This window comes from Lepidochelys olivacea (genome assembly GCF_965140295.1).
Source record: "Lepidochelys olivacea isolate rLepOli2 genome assembly, chromosome: 1".
NCBI lineage: Eukaryota > Metazoa > Chordata > Testudines > Cheloniidae > Lepidochelys > Lepidochelys olivacea.
In genome coordinates, this window is record NC_140411.1 from 158,477,832 (window position 1) to 158,498,128 (window position 20,297).

At 39.8% G+C, this 20,297-nt stretch overlaps 1 protein-coding gene across 2 annotated transcripts in view; it reads right to left on the reverse strand.

Annotated features, from left to right (window-relative positions):
* Positions 1 to 5,769: 5,769 nt before the first annotated feature.
* The window catches only part of AGPAT3 (1-acylglycerol-3-phosphate O-acyltransferase 3), a 132,983-nt gene continuing 118,455 nt past the window's right edge, over positions 5,770 to 20,297 (reverse strand). For both annotated transcript variants that reach the window (XM_084611966.1, XM_084611965.1), the window contains exons 5-9: positions 16,502 to 16,655; positions 15,912 to 16,014; positions 12,080 to 12,155; positions 9,614 to 9,812; positions 5,770 to 8,911 (exon numbers count right to left, since the gene is read on the reverse strand). In XM_084611966.1, coding sequence (XP_084468092.1) covers positions 8,823 to 8,911; positions 9,614 to 9,812; positions 12,080 to 12,155; positions 15,912 to 16,014; positions 16,502 to 16,655 — 621 coding nt within the window. In that variant the 3' untranslated portion in view covers positions 5,770 to 8,822. The remainder of the gene's footprint in view (positions 8,912 to 9,613; positions 9,813 to 12,079; positions 12,156 to 15,911; positions 16,015 to 16,501; positions 16,656 to 20,297) is intronic.

Genomic DNA, 20,297 nt, shown 5'->3' on the forward strand with positions numbered 1-20,297 from the left:
ATGGAAATCTGAAAGATGTCAGATTTTAAAAATTGATTTAATCTAAAATGTCTATCCATACAGTCAGTTCATAAGCTTCCATCTCCAGAATCACAGTCTTCTACATCTATAGCTCTGCATTTACTTTTGAAGATTCTTAATGAAATGTTTTTCTCAGATGTTTTTGTTCATAGAATATCAGGGTTGGAAGGGACCTCAGGAGGTCAGCTAGTCCAACCCCTTGCTCAAAGCAGGACCAATCCCCAACTAAATCATCCCAGCCAGGCCTTTGTCAAGCCTGACCTTAAAAACCTCAAAGGAAAGAGATTCCACCACCTCCCTAGGTAACCCATTCCAGTGCTTCACCACCCTCCTGGTGAAAAAGTTTTTTCCTAATATCCAACCTAACCCCCCCCCCACTGCAACTTGAGACCATTGCTCCTCGTTCTGTCATCTGCTACCACTAAGAACAGTCTAGATCCATCCTCTTTGGAACCCCCTTTCAGGTAGTTGAAAGCAGCTATCAAATCCCCCCTCATTCTTCTCTTCTGCAGACTAGAATCATAGAAGAATCATAGAAGGTTAGGGTTGGAAGGGACCTCAGGAGGTCATCTAGTCCAACCCCCTGCTTGATGCAGGACCATTTTTGCTCCAGATCCCTAAATGGCCCCCTCAAGGATTGAACTCACAACCCTGGGTTTAGCAGGCCAATGCTCAAACCACTGAGCTATCCCTTCCCCCAAACAATCCCAGTTCCCTCAGCCTCTCCTCATAAGTCATGTGTTCTAATCCCCTAATAATTTTTGTTGCCCTCCGCTGGACGCTTTCAAATTTTTCCACATCTTTCTTGTAGTGTGGGACACAAAACTGGACACAGTACTCCAGATGAGGCCTCACCAATGTCGTATAGAGGGGAACGATCACATCCCTCGATCTGCTGGCAATGCCCCTACTTATACAGCCCAAAATGCCGTTACCCTTCTTGGCAACAAGGACACACTGTTGACTCATATCCAGCTTCTCATCCACTACAACCCCTACGACCTTTTCTGCAGGACTGCTGCCTAGCCATTCGGTCCCTAGTCTGTAGCAGTGCATGGGATTATTCCGTCCTAAGTGCAGGACTCTGCACTTGTCCTTGTTGAACCTCATCAGATTTCTTTTGGCCCAATCCAGTCTTGGTCCCTCTGTATCCTATCCCTACCCTCCAGCATATCTACCACTCCTCCCAGTTTAGTGTCATCTGCAAACTTGCTGAGGGTGCAATCCACACCATCCTCCAGATCATTAATGAAGTTATCAAACAAAATCGGCCCCAGGACTGACCCTTGGGGCACTCCGCTTGATACCGGCTGCCAACTAGACATGGAGCCATTAATCACTACCCGTTGAACCCAACGATCTAGCCAGCTTTCTATCTACCTTGTAGTCCATTCATCCAGCCCATACTTCTTTAACTTGCTGTTTGCTTGTTTGTTTGCCTGTTTGTTTCTTATTTTTGAGGGAATGGGGAAGGATAATAAATATTATACACTATGTTCCTATAAATGCTACAATATATGCAATCCCCTCAGTTCTTAGTCACACTCTTAATATAGTGAATGGAAATGGATTTAGGTTTATTGATTACACCTAAAGTCCCAATCCTGCACAGTGATCTGCAGGTGGGTGAATCCCCACTGCAGACAATGGGGCTCTGCAAAAGAGCAAGAGTCCATCTGCATGGATCAATTTGCAGGACGAGTCTAAGAGTGTAAACAGAAAACTGACATACAAAGAATAAAAACTAACAGCCCTTTGTGGATGCTTAGTTGGGCAAATCAGAATGGCAAATATGAAAACAATGTAGGTCTTTCATTTACATATTGACTACCTAGGCAGTAACATAGCTGAAAATAAATGTTAGGTAGCTGTCCCTTTTCAATAAGTGCAATTCAAAAAATTCTATTCAAACTAATGTTATACACACACATTCACTTACAACAATCAAAGTAAGTGACTACAAGTATAAATGAGATTGTAATACTGTATATACTAATACTTACACAGAGCCAAAGCTATTTTATTTTAAAACAAGATGTTTCTTTTGCATTAATCATTTTTTGAAAGCTCAGTAAAAACAGCCATCAACTATTTATGCAAATGTAAGAGAAAACGGACAAGTAATATTTGCATAGCACTGTACATCTGTGTACTAATTTGGGACACAGTTTTTCAGAAACTACGATAGGTGAGATTATTTTGCTACTTGCTTTTTACAGATCTTTTCTGAACTGCATATAATTTTGTGTAGGAAATAACTGTAGAAATGTACAAAAATATATATACACATGCACAGTAAATTTGTACCCTGTATACAGTTTTATTATTTGGTTGATTTGGCTAATAATATCTGGTAGTTAACAAAAACAACAAAATCACAAGTTTGCAACAATCATTTAGGTTAATGATGTTTAGTTTTCTCAAAGAGAAAATTATTCATTAAAGCTACCATACTTGCTGGTGATCTTTATGGTTCAGTAACATGCCAGTTTATGGTAGCTTCCTGGCTTTCAGGCAAGTAGCATTTGATTGTCACAACTCACAGTTTTGAGACAGCAGAAGCAATGAATGTATTGGGTACATTTTGCCTGTGTAATAAATGATAGCTCTGTAACACAATCTAGTGGTTTTAAAAACATTTCATTCACAATAAATATTAGACACCCAAATTAACCATTAGTTTCAAAAGAAAGTTGAAAGTTAAAAATACCCTTCCTTAACAAAAGTATTATGCCTTGAAAAAAAACAATAGATGAAACAAGAGTTTTATAAGATTCAAAAGTACGTAGAGACCTCCTCCGAAAGGGACACTGTTAACCTGGATTTTCTGAAATTATTTTTTTAAAATTCCAGTTTCTGACAGAGCCCCCTTTAAATGGTATGTCCTGATTTTTTAAAATATTTCCTTTAAAAATGTTAAAAAGCTTTTTCCACTACCTTACTGATGTTTATTAAAGATCTCTTCAAGCAAGAGGAAACTGACTATATACAAGGTGCTCTCCAACAGTTCGTGTACACAAACTAAACATTTTTTTTTCTCCACCGTCTTTCAGATTGTTCATAAAACTGAAGTGTTACTTGTAACTATTGTAGGTACAAAATTTTCAAATATGTGTAATTTTTAAGTTGTGTTCCTTAAATTTGAAAGCACAGAGGTTAATGAGAAGAGAATTGTGAAATATTTAGTTTATGGATGCTAATCCAGTATCTTGCCAGAGTTCTTTAAAATAGAGAATATTTTCATTACATCTTTCGAGCAGCTGGCAAAAATTTCACATGATCTATCACATTCAGACATTCTGAAAATGTTCCCAAAATATGGTAGCAATCCTGTGAAGATACTGGTGCAAAAGATTGTTGAGGAACTCAGGTAGATACTGTCCTGCCACTTCTTCCCTCTCCAGGTGGAACCTAGTCTTACGGGGAAGCTCCTGACTACCCTAGGAGGGTAGATTTTTCTCTGGGACAAATGCCAATCCCAGTCCTAGTGTATCCAGAGTAATTCCACTGATTGCAAGAATTATTTCACTTTTGTACTGGCATAATGGTTGCCCTTTGTGTGCATGCTTAACTGTGTGGTTTCCAAACTTTCTGGCAATTATTTAGTTTCCCAGATCAAGATGTCAGCTGTACCAGCCAGTGCCCTTCATCCTTTCAGCTATGTTTACTCTAACCTGCAATGTGGTCTTTATCAGCTTCAGAACCCAGTATTATACAAGCTTTATATAATATTTGGGTTTGGAGCAGCCCAAGCGCCATCATGGGTTAGAGAACACACAGATGAATTAGAAGTGAGCAATTGTAGCACTCTGTGCTTGAGTACAGATTCAGCAATAAAGATCAAGAGGATGAGCCTATATTAATAGCCACAAATCAGAACAGGTAAACATAACAGCTGTTTTGGGACCAGTGGCTTAACTCTTAGCAGCACTAGTGCGTGCACATCTCGGGGAGTCCATATCCCCTAAATGATAAGCACTGTTTTCAAGGAAAGTCCATGAACATACTTCCATATTCAAGTTGACCTACTACATATGAATGATACTTAGCTGGGCTATACCTGTTCATTTTGGCTGTGGAGATGTTTGATGAATGCCTCTGGCTAATTGGCACCAAAGGACGTGGAAATTTTATTATGCCTTTTGCAACACTCTGAAGCATTCTGCCTAGTTTGAGCTAGGTATGAAAATCAACATTCCCTTAATCAAAGGTGCATACAGCCAGGACAGACGTCTTTTTTGAGTATTCCCAGGCAGAAAGTGCACCTCCATCAACTAAAAACATAATCACATTAACCAACTATTGGTTAACTACACATACACCCAATGTTAATGATGTCATTGTACTAACTCCCTCATGTTGGTCTGGTCCATTTCAGAGGGCTCAGGTCCCAGGTAATGATGTACTTATGCCAACAGTATGAGACATGCCTTCTGTAGAAAGTCTCTACTTTGTACCAGTGAAGGCATGTTATCAACAGACTTAGACTTGATAATATGCCAGTTCATACTTATTGAACATACCAAAACAATACTGACTGACAGGAAGACAAAATCCATGGACACTTGTAGTAACTTCTATTAGAAGATATGCTGTATTGGAAAAGATGTTTTAGAAAGCCCCTGAGCTCCACCTGCGGCGTCAGAAGAGAACAGTCTGCAGACGCTACATTGCAAGTAGACGGTGGTAAATGAAGTCAAGATGAATACCACAGAGGTGAATATAACAAAGCTCCAGAGAAAAGATGTGCGCTTTTTCCATGAATGCTAGGCAACCAGGACAAGGGACATAATCCTCAGTATTGGTCAGCAATTAAGTGTACAGAGCCCTTCAAAGTAGTTTAAAGCAGAACAAAGGACATTGCCTATGTTCTTTGTGCCCGAGAGAAACACATCACCCGGTGGGACACAAAGTCAATAGCAAAAACACATTCTGACAGTCAGCTCATGGTTGGCAAGAGACCTATATGAGCCAAAGCCTGTAAATGCTAATTAGTATACCACAGGAAGTCCTTCTTCAGCAACAAATGTTTATGTTTTTATGACTGATGGGATGCAATGGTGCCAGCAACCGGCAAGAGCTCTCCCACCATATTCTTCACAAGGCTCCTGAATTGGGTCGCACGATGCTATTATGGTATTGCACATGGGAATTTGACGGGGTATGACTTCTTCCTCCATGCCAGTGCTAGGGAGCTGCTAAGGTCCAGAATCTAAACTGGGTGCATATTCAGTCTGGGAAGCCATTTGTCTCCTGAATCAGGGTTGAGCTCCCCAGCAGTTGGCCTGTGAAAGATCCACTGAGACCTCAGGTCCACAACTGGAGAACTTGAATTTTAATCCAAAAGATCAAACAATTAAAGCCTTGAAAGATGGGTGGAGTGAAAGGGGAAATGCTTCCAGATTCTTAAAAGACTTACTGAAATTGTGGAGATCATGGGTGAAAATCAAAGACCAAAAAAAATTGATATATTTTTGTTTATTATTGCTCTCAGAGGGCTTGGTAGTCAATTATACAAGCTATTTTCTATTAAACCAGAAGAAAATAGTGTAAAATATAAAATCTATGCTCACTGTTCCAATCCAAGCCACTTGCTCATCTTCATTAGAGACATTTACTGCAGCTATTTCCAATCATGTTAATTTATACATACTCTGTGTATGTATATATATATATATATATATATATATATATATATATATATATATATATATATATATATATATATATTTAAAAAAAACCTATCTGAAGAGACAAAAGTTCCAAATGAAAATATTCTTGCACTATTTGTGCAGTGTACTGTGCACTGTTGTACAATTCAGTTTTCCAAATTGTTACCAATATGTCTGCTTAGAATAGTAAAAATTAAGCAAATGATAATATATTTACTACACTTTCAAAACAGAGCACGACCAATATGTTATGATAAGAAAAGAAAATACATTGAACATGTGCTTATTCTCCCCTTGATGTACATGCACTAATCCCATTAACTCTAATTAGGAGTTGCATGCACTAAGAGGAGACAAGACCTCTATAAAAAGAAGGGATTTTTAATCTTTTCCTCTGCCTAGTGCCCAACCCCTCCCTCCCACCACTAAGAAAAGGGAAATATTTGTTAAAATCTGGCAGTGTCTACCAGTACCAAGGCCCCTGCTCACAGGTAACTGTAAAGTATAACCAGTGGTCTTCCTGCTTTGCTCTTGTTACCAAAGCAAGTGCAATTTAAATATGTTGAACATCATCTTCAGAAAGCAAGTATACAGCATCTGTTAAGTCTTCCTAACAAGCAAGAGTTATAGCCATTACCCAAATAAAAATAAAAAAATAGCAAGCCCACCTGTTTTGCTCCTCTGGTTAGAAAACATCAAAGAAAACCAGGGATTTTGCTTTATCAGCATTCAGAATTCTAACTGTTTAAAAAGAGTGCAAAAAATGTCTGGTAAGAAAACATACAATCATGGCCGTATTCTGCCCCTCCGAAGCCAGTGTTCAACTTTCACTGAAGTTAAGAATTGTGCACCCTTTTTTCCCTTAGGAAGCATGCCATACTAACACAGGGGCTGAGAGCGCAATGCTTAACTGGGGATGGATCTAACAAAAGACATGGATGCCGTGAGACAATCTGAAAATTCTCTCATTAAAAAATACCCCAAATGAACAGTCAGGTACATGAGAAAGTAATGATGAACAACCCAAAATGCAGCATTTCAGTAAGCTATTAAACGATTCTAAAACTTGAAGTTAAAAAGAAAATCCTTATGGGCAAATATCTGTGGGGGAAGAGGTTAGCGGGAGTATGAAAAGAAGGTAAAATATTACACTTTTACCTTTGGCTACCACAGCAAAGAAAAAATAAATCAGTGTTTTAACGAGATCCGGCCTTCACAGAACTGAAATAAATATTCAAACAGAGTTTGGGTTAAGATGAGAGGATGACCGTTAACACAACATCATTTTAACCTTTAGGGTCAAATTCTGCCCTCAGTTATACTTGGGCAACACATTCCACTGCCTACTCTGGAGTGTAGCCGAGTGCAGAATTTGGCCTTTAAACTTGAAGATATAAGTAGTTTCCGCATATTTATGAATACCCATCTACACACACATACAAGAGCACTCTGCACAGCCTTACAATGTGCATTTGGAAAGAGACTGGCACAGCCAAGGTTCCGATGTCCAGTTTTCAACAATAAGCCCAAAGGCTAAGTGATCAGCATTGTAGATATTAAAACCCCCTGAAGATACCTCAACACCCATCTAGTGTTTCCACCTCTAACAACATGGCTCATCTAGCGATATATCTCATATCAGTGTCCTAACATAGCCAGCTAAGAAAAGCAGCACAGACCACTGTACAGCCGGAACATGCAGGGTGGAATCCTGGCTCCACTGAAGTCAATGGGAAAACTTCTATTGACTTCAGTGAGGCCAGGATTTGACCCCTAAACATTAGAGCAGTGATATCAGGCGGTCTCCTGCGGCTCTTTGCAGCACATGATATTAAAACACTGTGTGATTTAGTTAGTAACCAATCAGGATGCTTTTACTATGCCATTAACCAACTGTAGTTGATAAAATAATACTTGGTCAATCATTTTGCTGTGAGAATAATACATACACATACAAACACACACACTAAATATTTCGCCTGTCATATTGTTTCAATATGAATATATAGTACTATAGTAAATGAAACCATGAATTCGCACTACTGTGACTCTTTTGGGTAATGTTGATTGCTAATCTGACTCCTGAACCACCGAGTATCACTGCACTAGAGACACTAATTGCACCCTTTCTTTTTAGTGTTGCTGCAGATAAAGAAAAATCCTTTCCAGGACTGCTGTGCTGGTTTATGCTGATTTTCTCAGTAGACTGCTGCAGGGGACAACCAGTGGAGTGGGACTTCAGTGATGAGAAACATTAACAGATATAAGGAAGAAACGTCAGTACAACTGAGTAAATAGCCTTCTTTACATTGGACCAAATCTCAGGGCTTACTATTCACTTAAAAAAAGCAAAGCAAAACGGATCCAAGGCATGTTAAGTACAAAACAGGGCAATCAGTGCTCAAACCACCAAAGTGGTGTGTTGAGCTTTAACTGAGCATTGACCAACAGGTAGGGGTGGAAGCCTTTAAACTGTGAATCTGATGTACAGTATGTGCTTATCAATAAGGTACCACTTCCATCAAAATTCCATTATCCATTTTCTTGTGGTACAGAAATTCTACGATGTTGCCTGAAAATAAAAAGTGCCTGCAATAAAATGTACACAAATGGGATTTTGTCTGTAGTCATGATAAAATGGCCTTTCCAAATGGCTTTCACCCAAGGAACTACTGTCAGTGAATTTAAAATGGGTTGTGTTTCCTGGAGCACACTCAGCACGGATGCTGGGAAAAACCAATATTAAATTGACTTTAGCAAGAGGAAACATTCAATGGCTCCTGTTGCAAAGTGAGTTTCAGATTCTTGAAGGATAAACCAGTGTGACTGGTCATCTGCAGAAACAGCTCACTGTGTCCAATATTTCTCGGCCCCTCCACAAACAAAGCAAAAAGTTACCATTTTTTAGCCCAGATTTTCACCCCAAGTTTGAATACCATGGTCCTTAAACAGACAGAAAGCTGATGTTTTCTCTCCTCTTGATTCGTCCAATTTCTTCATTCTTGGCTCAAGTATTATTCATTAATATTAGTCATCAGTTAATAAGAAAAAGATAGTTTCTAAGTGTTTTTTAATGAAGTTAATTTGATACCATAGTCTGGTTATATGTGCTCTGCTTGCAGCTGTGAGTTATTCCTTTTTCTTGAATTCTTGGTTGCCATAGCTGGAGCCTTTTTCTATTTCGGTTACTCCTATCAGTCTACGAACTCCAAAGGAAGCTTTAAAATAGAATACAGAAATTGGAGGTGCATTACAACTGATATAATGATAAAATCCTGTCTCTGTCTCTCTCTCTCTCTCTCTCAGACAGACACTCTTTGATGCTAGATGGGCCATGGGGATTGGATACAGAGGTCACAGACTGAGCAATCAGTAGTGACTCCGGGCCAGACACTGCCTCCAATCTGTGTATGCAGCTTCCATTGACTGACACTTTGGATCCAGTACATGTGCTAAATCATTAAACCATAGGGCAGTCCAGATTTTAAGAATCAATAAAAGTGTAACTAGTGCACATTTTTTAAAAGAAACTGTACTGATAGCTCTGGAAGCTGAAGTCTTCAGTTAACCACAGAACATACTCAGTCAGTATGGGGAACATCACTGCAAACTTCTTCACATTACCCAGCGAATATGCTTCACCCCTCATGATGGGGCTACTGTGTGAATATTAATTAGCACATTAAGTATAACTTAAGAAATAAGAGACTAACCTGTTTGAAATTAAGGCTTTTGAAATAATTGTTTTTCTATGCAAAAATGGAAACCTACGTAACTTGTCCTGAATTTTCATCCAAAATAACAACTTTCTGGAAGTATCATTAATAGTAATCATACGCAGAATTTATAACAGGTAATGGCCACTATTGTATCATATTGTGCTTTGGCATCATCTCCCTCTTCTCAATAATTTTCATTACCTGCTCCAACAAACCCCAGGAATGCAAGGATAAGAAGGGGTGATCCACTTGCAAAAATTCCAAAACCAAATGTGAAGAGAGGAGAGAGCAGGACAGTAGCCCAGAAGAGGAAGTTTAGCAGAGTCCATGGTCTTCTAGGAGGTTTAAACTGTTGGCCGGGAAATATGCCTTCCTGATTATACATCTCTTGTAAAGCATCCTGGGAGAGAGAGCGGTAGGGGGAAAAAAAGAATGTTCCTAATTCAGGAATGTTAGTTTTTGCATGAATAGTTCCCAGACTGTAGAATTCCATGATGCCATAAAGGCCCACATCTGTGGCAAGCATTATTAGAGTCTGTGAGAGGAATTTGTATTTTCTGTGGTCTGTCTGGCATTCTGTTATGCTGCAATAACCATCAGTTAATACTATAAACACACATTTTGAACATTATTTAAAAATAAACAAATGTAAACAAACAGAAATCAAATACTGTCAGTCTCTTTCCACCTCCCTACACGCCACCCCCAGCTGTCACTGTGTTCAGACTTCAGAGAAGCTTTAGCCCTGAGAACTACTCAGACACTTTCCAGTCCTGTGCTGGTTGCTTCTCTATTGCTCCTTCTTCCTGTTTTTATTACCAGAGAATCAGGAACCATCTATAGGAGGTGCAGCAGAAAAGTACTCCTTCTGGAGCTAACAGAGTGAGGCAAAGCACAAGCTGACCAGCAGGGTCCTTGCAACCTGAAGATACTGGGGCTTGATTCTTCACAGGAAGGCTCAATCCTGTAGCCAGAACCATAGAACTTCAGAAAGCAATACACCCTGAACTAAGGCTTTAGAAAAGTGTGGTACTGAGAAAAATCAGACAAATGATTACTGTGTCCACATTATTTTTCTCAGTTTAAGACAATGATTTATAAGCTGCATATAGAATGAAAAGTCATTTATTTAACCTATCGCTATTTTAGCCTCCATTGACTTTACCAAAAAACGATGAGCTCAAGACATTCCCTCTTAATAATAAATCCTTTAGTACAAAGACAGCACTTTAGGAATTCCACAGTTACAGTGGCTTTTCTAAACCCACTGAGATCAATTTATGAAAAAAAAAACCCTCTAATAAAATTTGACTCCAGTGTTGAATGGCGGTACAGCCAACATCAGATCCTCGACTGGGGCAGCATTCTGTCCAAGTGAAGTGAAATGGTGTGCTATCTGCTTTCCCCGCTTAACTCTATACTTACTCGACAGCAAAGAGGGTGACACAAATGGAAAAGCAAAAACTAAAAATGTGCATCAACGCTCAGCTACCAAAGTGGGAAATTTCATGGGGTATTTTCATAATTTTCAAATGACTCTTAAGTCTGTTTGACACATCGACATCCAGGATACAAGAGGGGCGGACAACAACTAATATTCTTTGTGAACAATTCTCAGTCCCCTTGCCCCAACTGTTTTGAGTATTTTTAGGATCTACAATAAATACGGTTATAATGAACAAAAGTGAAACTTGGGAGAAGAACGCCAAGAACCTTATGAACAATTTGTTGCCTGCCTACAGGTTAAGTGAAGGTTTGGAAATATTGCAGTACAGGTCACCAAGGCAGAAAAAAATCTCAGAAGTGTCAGGGTTTCTGTGCTCTTCTACCTTCTGTGCCAGAAACAGCACACACAAAAAATAAAAATCAAGATATGCATTTCAAAACAGATGTACTGATGTACACAAGTCCAATCTATACAAGCACATGGCAAACTTTATGTACAGTTCTCTCCCCATCCCTGCAGCTCTATTAAATCTGTGGTCAAGAAATTTACCATCTAGGAAAAAGAGTTGAAAGAAAACTTTTGAGCACCCGGAGAATGCACTACCTATGTGCTCTGACAGCAAACTAATGGACCTGCCTGCATCACGTCAGAAATTGCAGCAGAGATCCGGCAGGCAAGTGGACAGAGACAGAGGAATAGGCAGAAGAGAACAAAGACTAGCTCTGCAAAAGTTGCAATCTAGAGCCTCACTCTGCTAAATGTGTCCAAAATGAATCACCACCTCTGGTTTAGAATTATCATGCATCTATAGCTCCTAGAAACGTCCATAGGTGGAACAAAAACATTTAAAAATATATGAAAAATACCCCAAACCCGAAGGACATAGCAAAAGAGACCAGGTTACGTATGGTTTCCCCCAAGGGTAGCTGCGTGTGTGTGTGGGCGGGGAGAGGGTGTCTTCTATGTCTGTGCAGTATCCCACAACGTTTCCCTTCAAACCACAGCCACCATTCTGTGGTCAAGGAGGAATGGATGAGGCTCCCTTCAAAGCCTGCCAACACTGCTCCTTAAATGAATCTAAGGAATAGCTGCCAAGTTACAAATCGTGCTCCCATTTCCTCTCTCCCTCCACGAGTTGAGTGTGCATTGCTCAGCTCTTGACATGCTGCTCCTTAGAACGTTACTTTATGGCAGATCTGAAAGAGAAAAAAGTCATTTACCTTCTCCTGGTACAGTTTATGAAGCCAGTTTGCAGCTTCCTTTTCATCTACAGGGATATCTTCAAGAGGAAATCTCCTGGTTTATTAAAGAGATTTAAAAAAAAAAAAAAAGAGTCTTAAAAGAAAATCCAGATATTTATTTTACTTTAGATCTTTTCAAATGAAGAGCTGCAATTCAATATATAGCAAAAACTGTCAGAAGTTTTGGAATGACCAAAGTCATGAAGTGCAAATAAGAATCAGACAGCTTTTAATAGAAACCACACTTCCAGTTCCCACTTAGAAATTTGCATTCATGAAACAGCAGAATACACAGCTGTTTGCTACCAATTTCTGTCTCCCTCAGAAAGACACATATTTTCTAGTCAAGTATTACTGCAGCTGCAATGGCGTTATCAATGGTTGAATTCAAGTAAGATCTAGTTCACATTTTGACGACTAGAGCTGGTCAACAAACTGGAAAATTATTCACAAACATTTTCATAGTGAAAAAAATAATCTTTTTTTACTTGAAAAATCAAAATTTGGAAAATTGTGACCAGCTCTATTGAAACCATCTTCTCTTCATATCCCACTTCTAGTGACAATCTACTCATTTCCCTGCTATTCTACTGTCCTCTCAATCAATCACTCTGCCCTTCCAGCAATCAGTCTCCAGCTTTCAAATTACTTCCCACTGCAGAGCCAGCCTTCTTGCTTTGCAATGTATAGAGACTCTTTGCAAGGTTCAATTTGCAAAGTCGAAACCTGCAAGGTTCACTCATCCCTAGTTATGTAGCATCTTTTGGAGGGATGATAATAATCCGATTCTGTGATCCTCTGGGCAAACAGAAAAGACACTGGTGGGGGAAAAAAAAAGATCAGTGAGATGGCCAATGACCAGGTCAGCAGTTCAAACACGTAGTACAATAATCTGTAAAATACACAAGCGGGGAAAAAAAAAAGCATTTCCCAGTGCTCTGAAAGACACGTTCAACACATTCTAGACCGTTAAATCACTAACACAATATTTAGTTTTGATAATAGCTTTATAAAGAAGGATTGCACCATTAATAAAAAGCATCATTTGCTGAAAGCTCTCTTCCAAAGTCATCACTGCACTGAAATCGCCACTAGAGGGTACTCACAGCAAGACCATTTTGATGATTTAGGAGGATTATTTCAATTCTCTGGAGTCCATTATGAATGAAGACCAGCAAAGTGTGCAAACAGGCTTGGCCACTCCTCTCTGTGCAGAGGACGGCGTACACCTTATGCTCAAAACCTGAGCTCACATGGCTTCCTTTCTTTGACCTAAGCCAAGTCTGCAGACTCATTAAGGGTGCCACATGTGTTCAGTTTGCAGTAAAAGGACAGAAACATACAGCCTGTGACAGGGAAATGTATGCTAGCTACATCCTACCAGTGAGCTCACCATAATGTCTGGAAAAATTAGATTCAGTTTTGTACCTGCTCATTGCAGCATTGTAGGAAGTTCCCATCAACAGAAAAATTGTATTTCCAGTTGGGATTAACCTCCCATGCCCACAAGCAACTTTAAACAAGGCAGGTTCTAGCACAGTCAAGTGTCTTGAGAAGGCACATTCACCCCACAAATAAATATATATGTCTAAAATCAGAGCAGACTGAACAATTCAGAAGTTAGGTTAGTAACTGGGCACAATTAGTCAGGAAAGCTCACCTAGCACTAATACCCCAGACTCTTCTGTAAGGTTGACTGACAGCCACTGGTTTTCATCTTTCCTTTAGCACCACCAAGCCACACCAACTCACATCTCATTTAGCAAAGCAGAAGGTATTAAGTGGATGAAGCCATTGTTTCAGTGCACAAATATCCAGATATTTGCTTGTGCATACTTACTCATATCTACTTTGCCATGCTTTGGGCACTTACAATTGTCTAGGGAAATCATACTCAGCACATGTGCAGTGCACTGTTACTTGGTTTGTAACTTGTTTCTCCACTTAGCAAAGCACACGCTCCTCATTGGGAATATGTATGTGGCAAGCGTGAAGAATTAAAGTGAAAACAGTTTGAGTTATCCAACTGAAAAAGATTTCTGAAAAATTTCCTGAAGGCATTTCTGAATGCATGCCTTTCCCTTCTCCATCCCTGGATAATTCCCAAAATGGTCAAATGGAATTGTTCCAGGTTTCCAGTCCCTCTCCACTCTGGGCTCTCAGCAAGCATGGGGAATGTCAGCTGAGAGAGTAATTTTCGGGGAAGTTACGTAAGCACCTGAGAACAGGATTGGAATGGAAGTTCCTCCCCAACTACAGCTAGTGTTTCACCTTCTTCTAGGCTGGCAGCTCTTGCTCTACATTTTGCTAAATTGTTGGTGCTACCTCTCAATGCTGAAGGTCTAGGTGAGACTCCCCAGAAGTTCTCCTCAATAGGATTCAATACAACACACAACCCCTTGTATCAAAAAGAAGAATAAACTTGGTCAGTAGCTTGGCAACACACTCCACGGCAGTGCCCAACAACCCGGGGAGAAAAAGAAATACCTCTGGTTATTCAACAGCAATCTCTCTATCAGAGTAAGGTAGCGTCTCACAAAGCGTAGGGAACACAAGGATAAGAGGTGGGGAAGGGAGTGGACAGACCTCTCAGTTGTTGTTCAGAGTCTTAACTTTGAGTTTTTTAAAGAAAAGGAATAAAAGGAATTGTGTCAGTTGCGAAGAAAACCTTCAAAGCTGAAGGTAACAGACACAGAGACACCTGTCAAGTTAGCAGAGGGCCTGAAACAACAGCCCTTAAGGCTGACTGTCAGCCCTGAGGACTGACTGTCTTCATTTATTTCAATCAGTGTTAACTCAGATGCTAATGATGACAATTAACAATGTTGATATTTAAAATATTTGCAGTGTTATTGTAGCCATTGGTCCCAGGATATGAGAAAGACAAGGTGGGTGAGGTAATATACTGGACCAACTTCTGTTGTTGGACGGGACAAGCTTTTGAGCATCACAGAGCTCTTCTTTGGGTCTGGAGAAAGAAACTAGAGAGTCTAAGCTAAATACAAGGAGGGACAGATTGTTAAGTGTTAAGGGTTCACACATCTTGTAGGAGACTACTTAAAATGAAGTGGGCAATCAATAAGTCTGCAATCATAGGACAATGGAGGATTAGTAGGCAGTAGGATGTGTTACAAATTGTTGTAATGGGCCACAAAACAACGAGCATGTCTGTTGCATCCATGGATTTTAGTGTCTATTAGAGTAACGAATTTAAGTTCCCAGGCTCATCCTTTGAAGGTGATGTGCAGATTTCCTTTGAGGATGAGGACTGAGAGGTCTGATATGTCCAAAAGGCGTGATCCTTTTGTGCAAAGTGTTTGCCCACAGGCGATAGGGTGTTTTTGTCTTACCATTTTTTGGTGTGAATTCATTCAGGATTAATATTGTGAATTCAGTACTAATCAAAGTCACATAAGAAAAGAGAGGAATGATCATACTATGCAGATCTACACAATCCATTATGAGAGACTGTTCGTTTTGGGCAGGACTTTAACACCACATGGCAGGGAGGGCATGATTAGTTTCATTTTCCTGATTCTGGAGGGCGCAGGTGAATGCCAGATTATAGGAGTAGTCATGCCCACTCTTGAAATTTCGACCTAGTCTCCTTCTGGCCTGACAGGTGACGGCTGTGACATGGGCTCTTTTAAGTGAGGCTAGTTTGAATGACAGGGAAATGGGAAGATCCTCAGGGCATGCAAAGGAACATCCTCAAGGGATGCAGTGATGAATGACATTTTCCTACCAGTTTTGGGGACACAGTATCCAAACACAAACCTTGTACGTCTCACTTCCATCATTATATGCTCACCTTACACACATATCTGCTTCGTATTTCTTTCCATAAAGGATTCCTAACAAAGATGGGTTCTTGTTTCCTCTGAAGTTTAGTGTTACATCGTACACTGCTGAAACTGTCGAAAGAAAGAAAATATAGCTGTTAACCTCAGCATCCAAAGCATCGAGGTTGCTGCTGTTCAAGCTTTAAACAGAAACAAACCCTGATGCAAACACTGCTTTAATAATACCAGTTGGCAAAACATTTCAAAACCCATAGGTTTTATTTACCCAGATGGCCTCCTTAACAATCTAAGCTATGGCAGAGTATATGCATACACCTCACAGGAGTGGAGTGAGAGCTGAATAATTATGCAATGTTTGTATATTGCCACTTTAAAGATGGAAAGTATTAATTTTTGCAAATTAAACTAGAAAAAATTAATACATTTTAAAGATTGTTTAGAAAATGGAGTCTAGTGCTTCAGCTTAATCTTGATGTCATCCAAGAGCCATACTGACTCTGTATTATCACCTACTCACCGAATGCAATGAATATACTGAACTATGATACATAATAACACACATTACTAGTAAGGTTTAGAACAAACAGCTCACCCATACCTGTTCCCCTGAGACACTGGACAGCAGTGGTGAAACCTTTGGTTCTGGGCAACAGATGATATTTCAATTTAGGCAACCCTTTGGATTCAGCCACCTCCATGCTGATACGATGCTTGGTTTCTGTAAAACGAGTTCCTTCACAATACAGGAGAAACTAGCATACAAAACAAGAGGAAAAACAAGGGTTTTTCTTAACAAGAAATTACTGTGTAGTGCAGATTTGGAGCTCTTACAGGATGGACAGACACACACAATTTCCTCCTTTGTTCTATAGTTATCACACATCAGAGCCATCCTACAACTTTTCAGTGGCATAACTGAATATAACAGATCATATTATTTGAGAATTACAACCAGCAGTTTGCTGTACAGTATCTGCTTTGAGAACACAGCTAATTAGAGCCTGGTCTCAAAGAATGTGGAACACACATGCAAATATTCAGAGACGCATTTAAATTTAAAGCATCTTTTTGGATATCAGTTTATTTTCTAATCAAGCAAATAGGTTATATATACACACACACACGTTCTCTCTCCCCCCCTGCTCCCCTGGCTTAATTCCAGCTGAAATATTTCTTCCTTTAAAAGTCACAGGAACACTCAAAAATGCATGAACATGACTTCAGCTTCAAGTTCCAGCTCAGCTACAAGAAACAAGCAATTTCCAATACTAAATAAGGAAATTCTCTTTTCTACCACAAAGATGTAGATCATAGAATGGTAGGACTGGAAGGGACTTTGAGAAGTCATCTAGTCCAGTCCCAAACACTCATGGCAGGACTAAGTACAATCTAGACCAGTGGTTCTCAAACTTTTGCACTGGTGACCCCTTCCACATACCAAGCTTCTGAGTGTAACCCCCCTTATAAATTAAAATCACCTTTTTATATATTTAACACCATTATAAATGCTGGCGGCAAAACGGGGTTTGGGTTGGAGACTGACAGCTCACGACACCCATGTAATAAACTCGCAACCCCCCGAGGGGTCCCGACGCCCAGTTTGAGAACCTCTGATCTAGACCATCCCTGACAGGTGTTTGTCTAATCTGCTCTTAAAAATCTCCATCGATGGATATTCCACAACCTCCCCAAGCAACTTATTCCAGTGCCTAACCTGACAGTTAGGAAGTTTTCCCTAATGTCCAACCTAAACTGCCCCTGCTGCAATTTAAGCCCATTGCTTCTTGTCATATCCTCACAGGTTAAGGAGAACAATTTTTCACCCTCCTCCTTGTAACAACCTTTCATATGTCCCTTCTCAGTCTTCTCTTCTCCAGAATAAACAAACCCAATTTTTTGCAATCTTGCCTCATAGGTCATGTTTTCTAGACATTTAATTTTTTTTGTTGCTCTTCTCTGGACTTTCTCAAATTTGTCCACATCTTTCCTGAAATGTGGTGCCCAGAACTGGACACAATGCTCCAGTTGAGGCCTAATCAGCGCAGAGTAGAGTGGAAGAATTACTTCTTGTGTCTTGCTTATAACACTTCTGCTACTACATCACAGAATGATGTTTGCTTTCTTTCTTTCTTTTTTTTTTTTTGCAACAGTGTTACACTGTTGACTCATATTTAGCTTGTGGTCCACTATGACCCCTAGATCCCATACTCCTTCCTAGGCAGTCATTTCCCATTTTGTATGTATGAAACTGATTGTTCCTTCCTAAGTGGAGTACTTTGTATTTGTCCTTATTGAATTTTATCCTATTTACTTCAGACCATTTCTCTAATTTGTCCAGATCATTTTGAATTTTAAACATATCCTCCAAAGCACTTGCAACCCCTCTCAGCTTGGTATTGTCCGCAAACTTCATAAGTGTACTCTCTATGCCATTATCTAAATCATTGATGAAGATATTGAACCGAGCCAGAACCAATCCCTGCGGGACCCCACTTGATATGCCTCTCCAGCTTGACTGTGAGCCACTGCTAACTATTCTCTAGGAATGGTTTTTCAAATATTTATGCACCCATCTTATAATAGCTCCACCTAGGTTGTATTTCCCTCATTTGTTTATGAGAAGGTCATGCGAGATTGTAGCCAAAGCCTTACTAAAGTCAAGATATACCACATCTACTGCTTCCCCCACTTTCCACAAGGCTTGTTAACCTGTCAAAGAAAGCTATTAGGTTGGTTTGACATAATTTGTTCTTGACATATCCATCCTGACAGTTACTTATCACCTTATCATCTTCTAGGTGTTTGCAAATTGATTGCTTACTTATTTGCTCCATTATCTGTCCGGGAACTGAAGTTAAACTGACTGGTCTGTAATCCGCGTTGACCTTATTCCCCTTTTTATAGACTGGCACTATATTTGCCCTTTTCCAGTCCTCTGGAATCTCTCCCATCTTCCATGGCTTCCAAAGACAATTGCTAATGGCTCGGATATCTCCTCAGTCAGCTCCTTGAGTATTCTAGTATGCATTTCATCAGCCCCTGGTGACTTGAAGGCATAAAACTCGTCTAACTAATTTTTAACTTTTTCTTTCCCTATTTCAGCCTCTAATCCTACCTCATTTTCACTGGCATTCACTATGTTAGACGTCCAACCGCTTCTAACTTTTTTTGGTGAAAATTGAAACAAAAAAGTCATTTAGCACTTCTGCCATTTCCACATTTTCTGTTATTATTCCGCCCCCCCCCCCCATTGAGTAACGGATGTACCCTGCCCTTGGTCTTCCAATGTATTTGTAGAATGTTTCCTTTGTGTCTCTAGCTAGTTTAATCTCGTTTTGTGCCTTGGCCTTTCTAATTTTGTCCCTACATGTTTGTGTCATTGGTCTATATTCATCCTTTGTAATTTGACCTAGTTTCCACTTTTTTGAGTTTCAGATCATTGAAGACCTCCTGGTTAAGCCAGAGTGGGAGAGCCAGTGGCAGGTGCACTTGTGTAGAGAAGAGCAGATTTTGATACAGGTAATGTAAAAGTAAAGCTTTGAAAGTACTGATACCAAATTTAAGGTCATATGGGTCTAGAAAGTTAATACTACTACTGACTACAGTTGAAAGAGCATTACAGGAAAAAAATCCTGAAAAGTCAGAGCATGCAAGGGGCTGGTACGCAAGTGAGAAAAGCTATTCAAAGACATACGTGCCCATTTGAAAGCAAATATATTATCTGGAAGTATCTAAGTATTTTCATTTGGGCGGGGGAGGAGAGGGGTGTGGAGGGATACTGGATGGACTCACCCTTACATCACCTGTTTGACCCCACTCTGGGCACCTATTGACAAAGGCTGAAACCCTCCACTACACGACTTAAAAAAAGCACAATACAGAGAAGACAGATCTGATTCTCCCAGGCTGCCACCCCACATCTTCCCCTCTTGGAAATGAAGCCAGGAGCAAAACTAATAGGAATAGACAACACTAGGTACCTATTCTGGGTGCCACAGGGGTGAACTCTGGATTCTTGGCCATTCTGAGTGGCTGGAACCTATTTCCCCACTTCTCTTGGCCTCATTTCAGCTGCGTGGCACTGCTGCATTCCTAACTTCTGTGTACACAAATCTCTGCATCATATAAAAGCCAAAAAGGGGACGTTGATTCTACATATAACAGCAGTAAATTATGTTTGGTTGCTGTAGTTCACCATGTGCTTGAAAAGTAAGTCCTGCTAAAAATGTGGAAACCAAGATAGTCTCTCAATTTTGCTATAGTCACTGTACATCTGTTATGTAACAGTGCTGTTGTGTCTCTATCTTTCTCTTTAGTATATATACATATTTCATACAAAAAAAGCTGTGTTACATAAATGTTAAAGTTGCAAAGTCAAGTACTCCAAAGTTAGG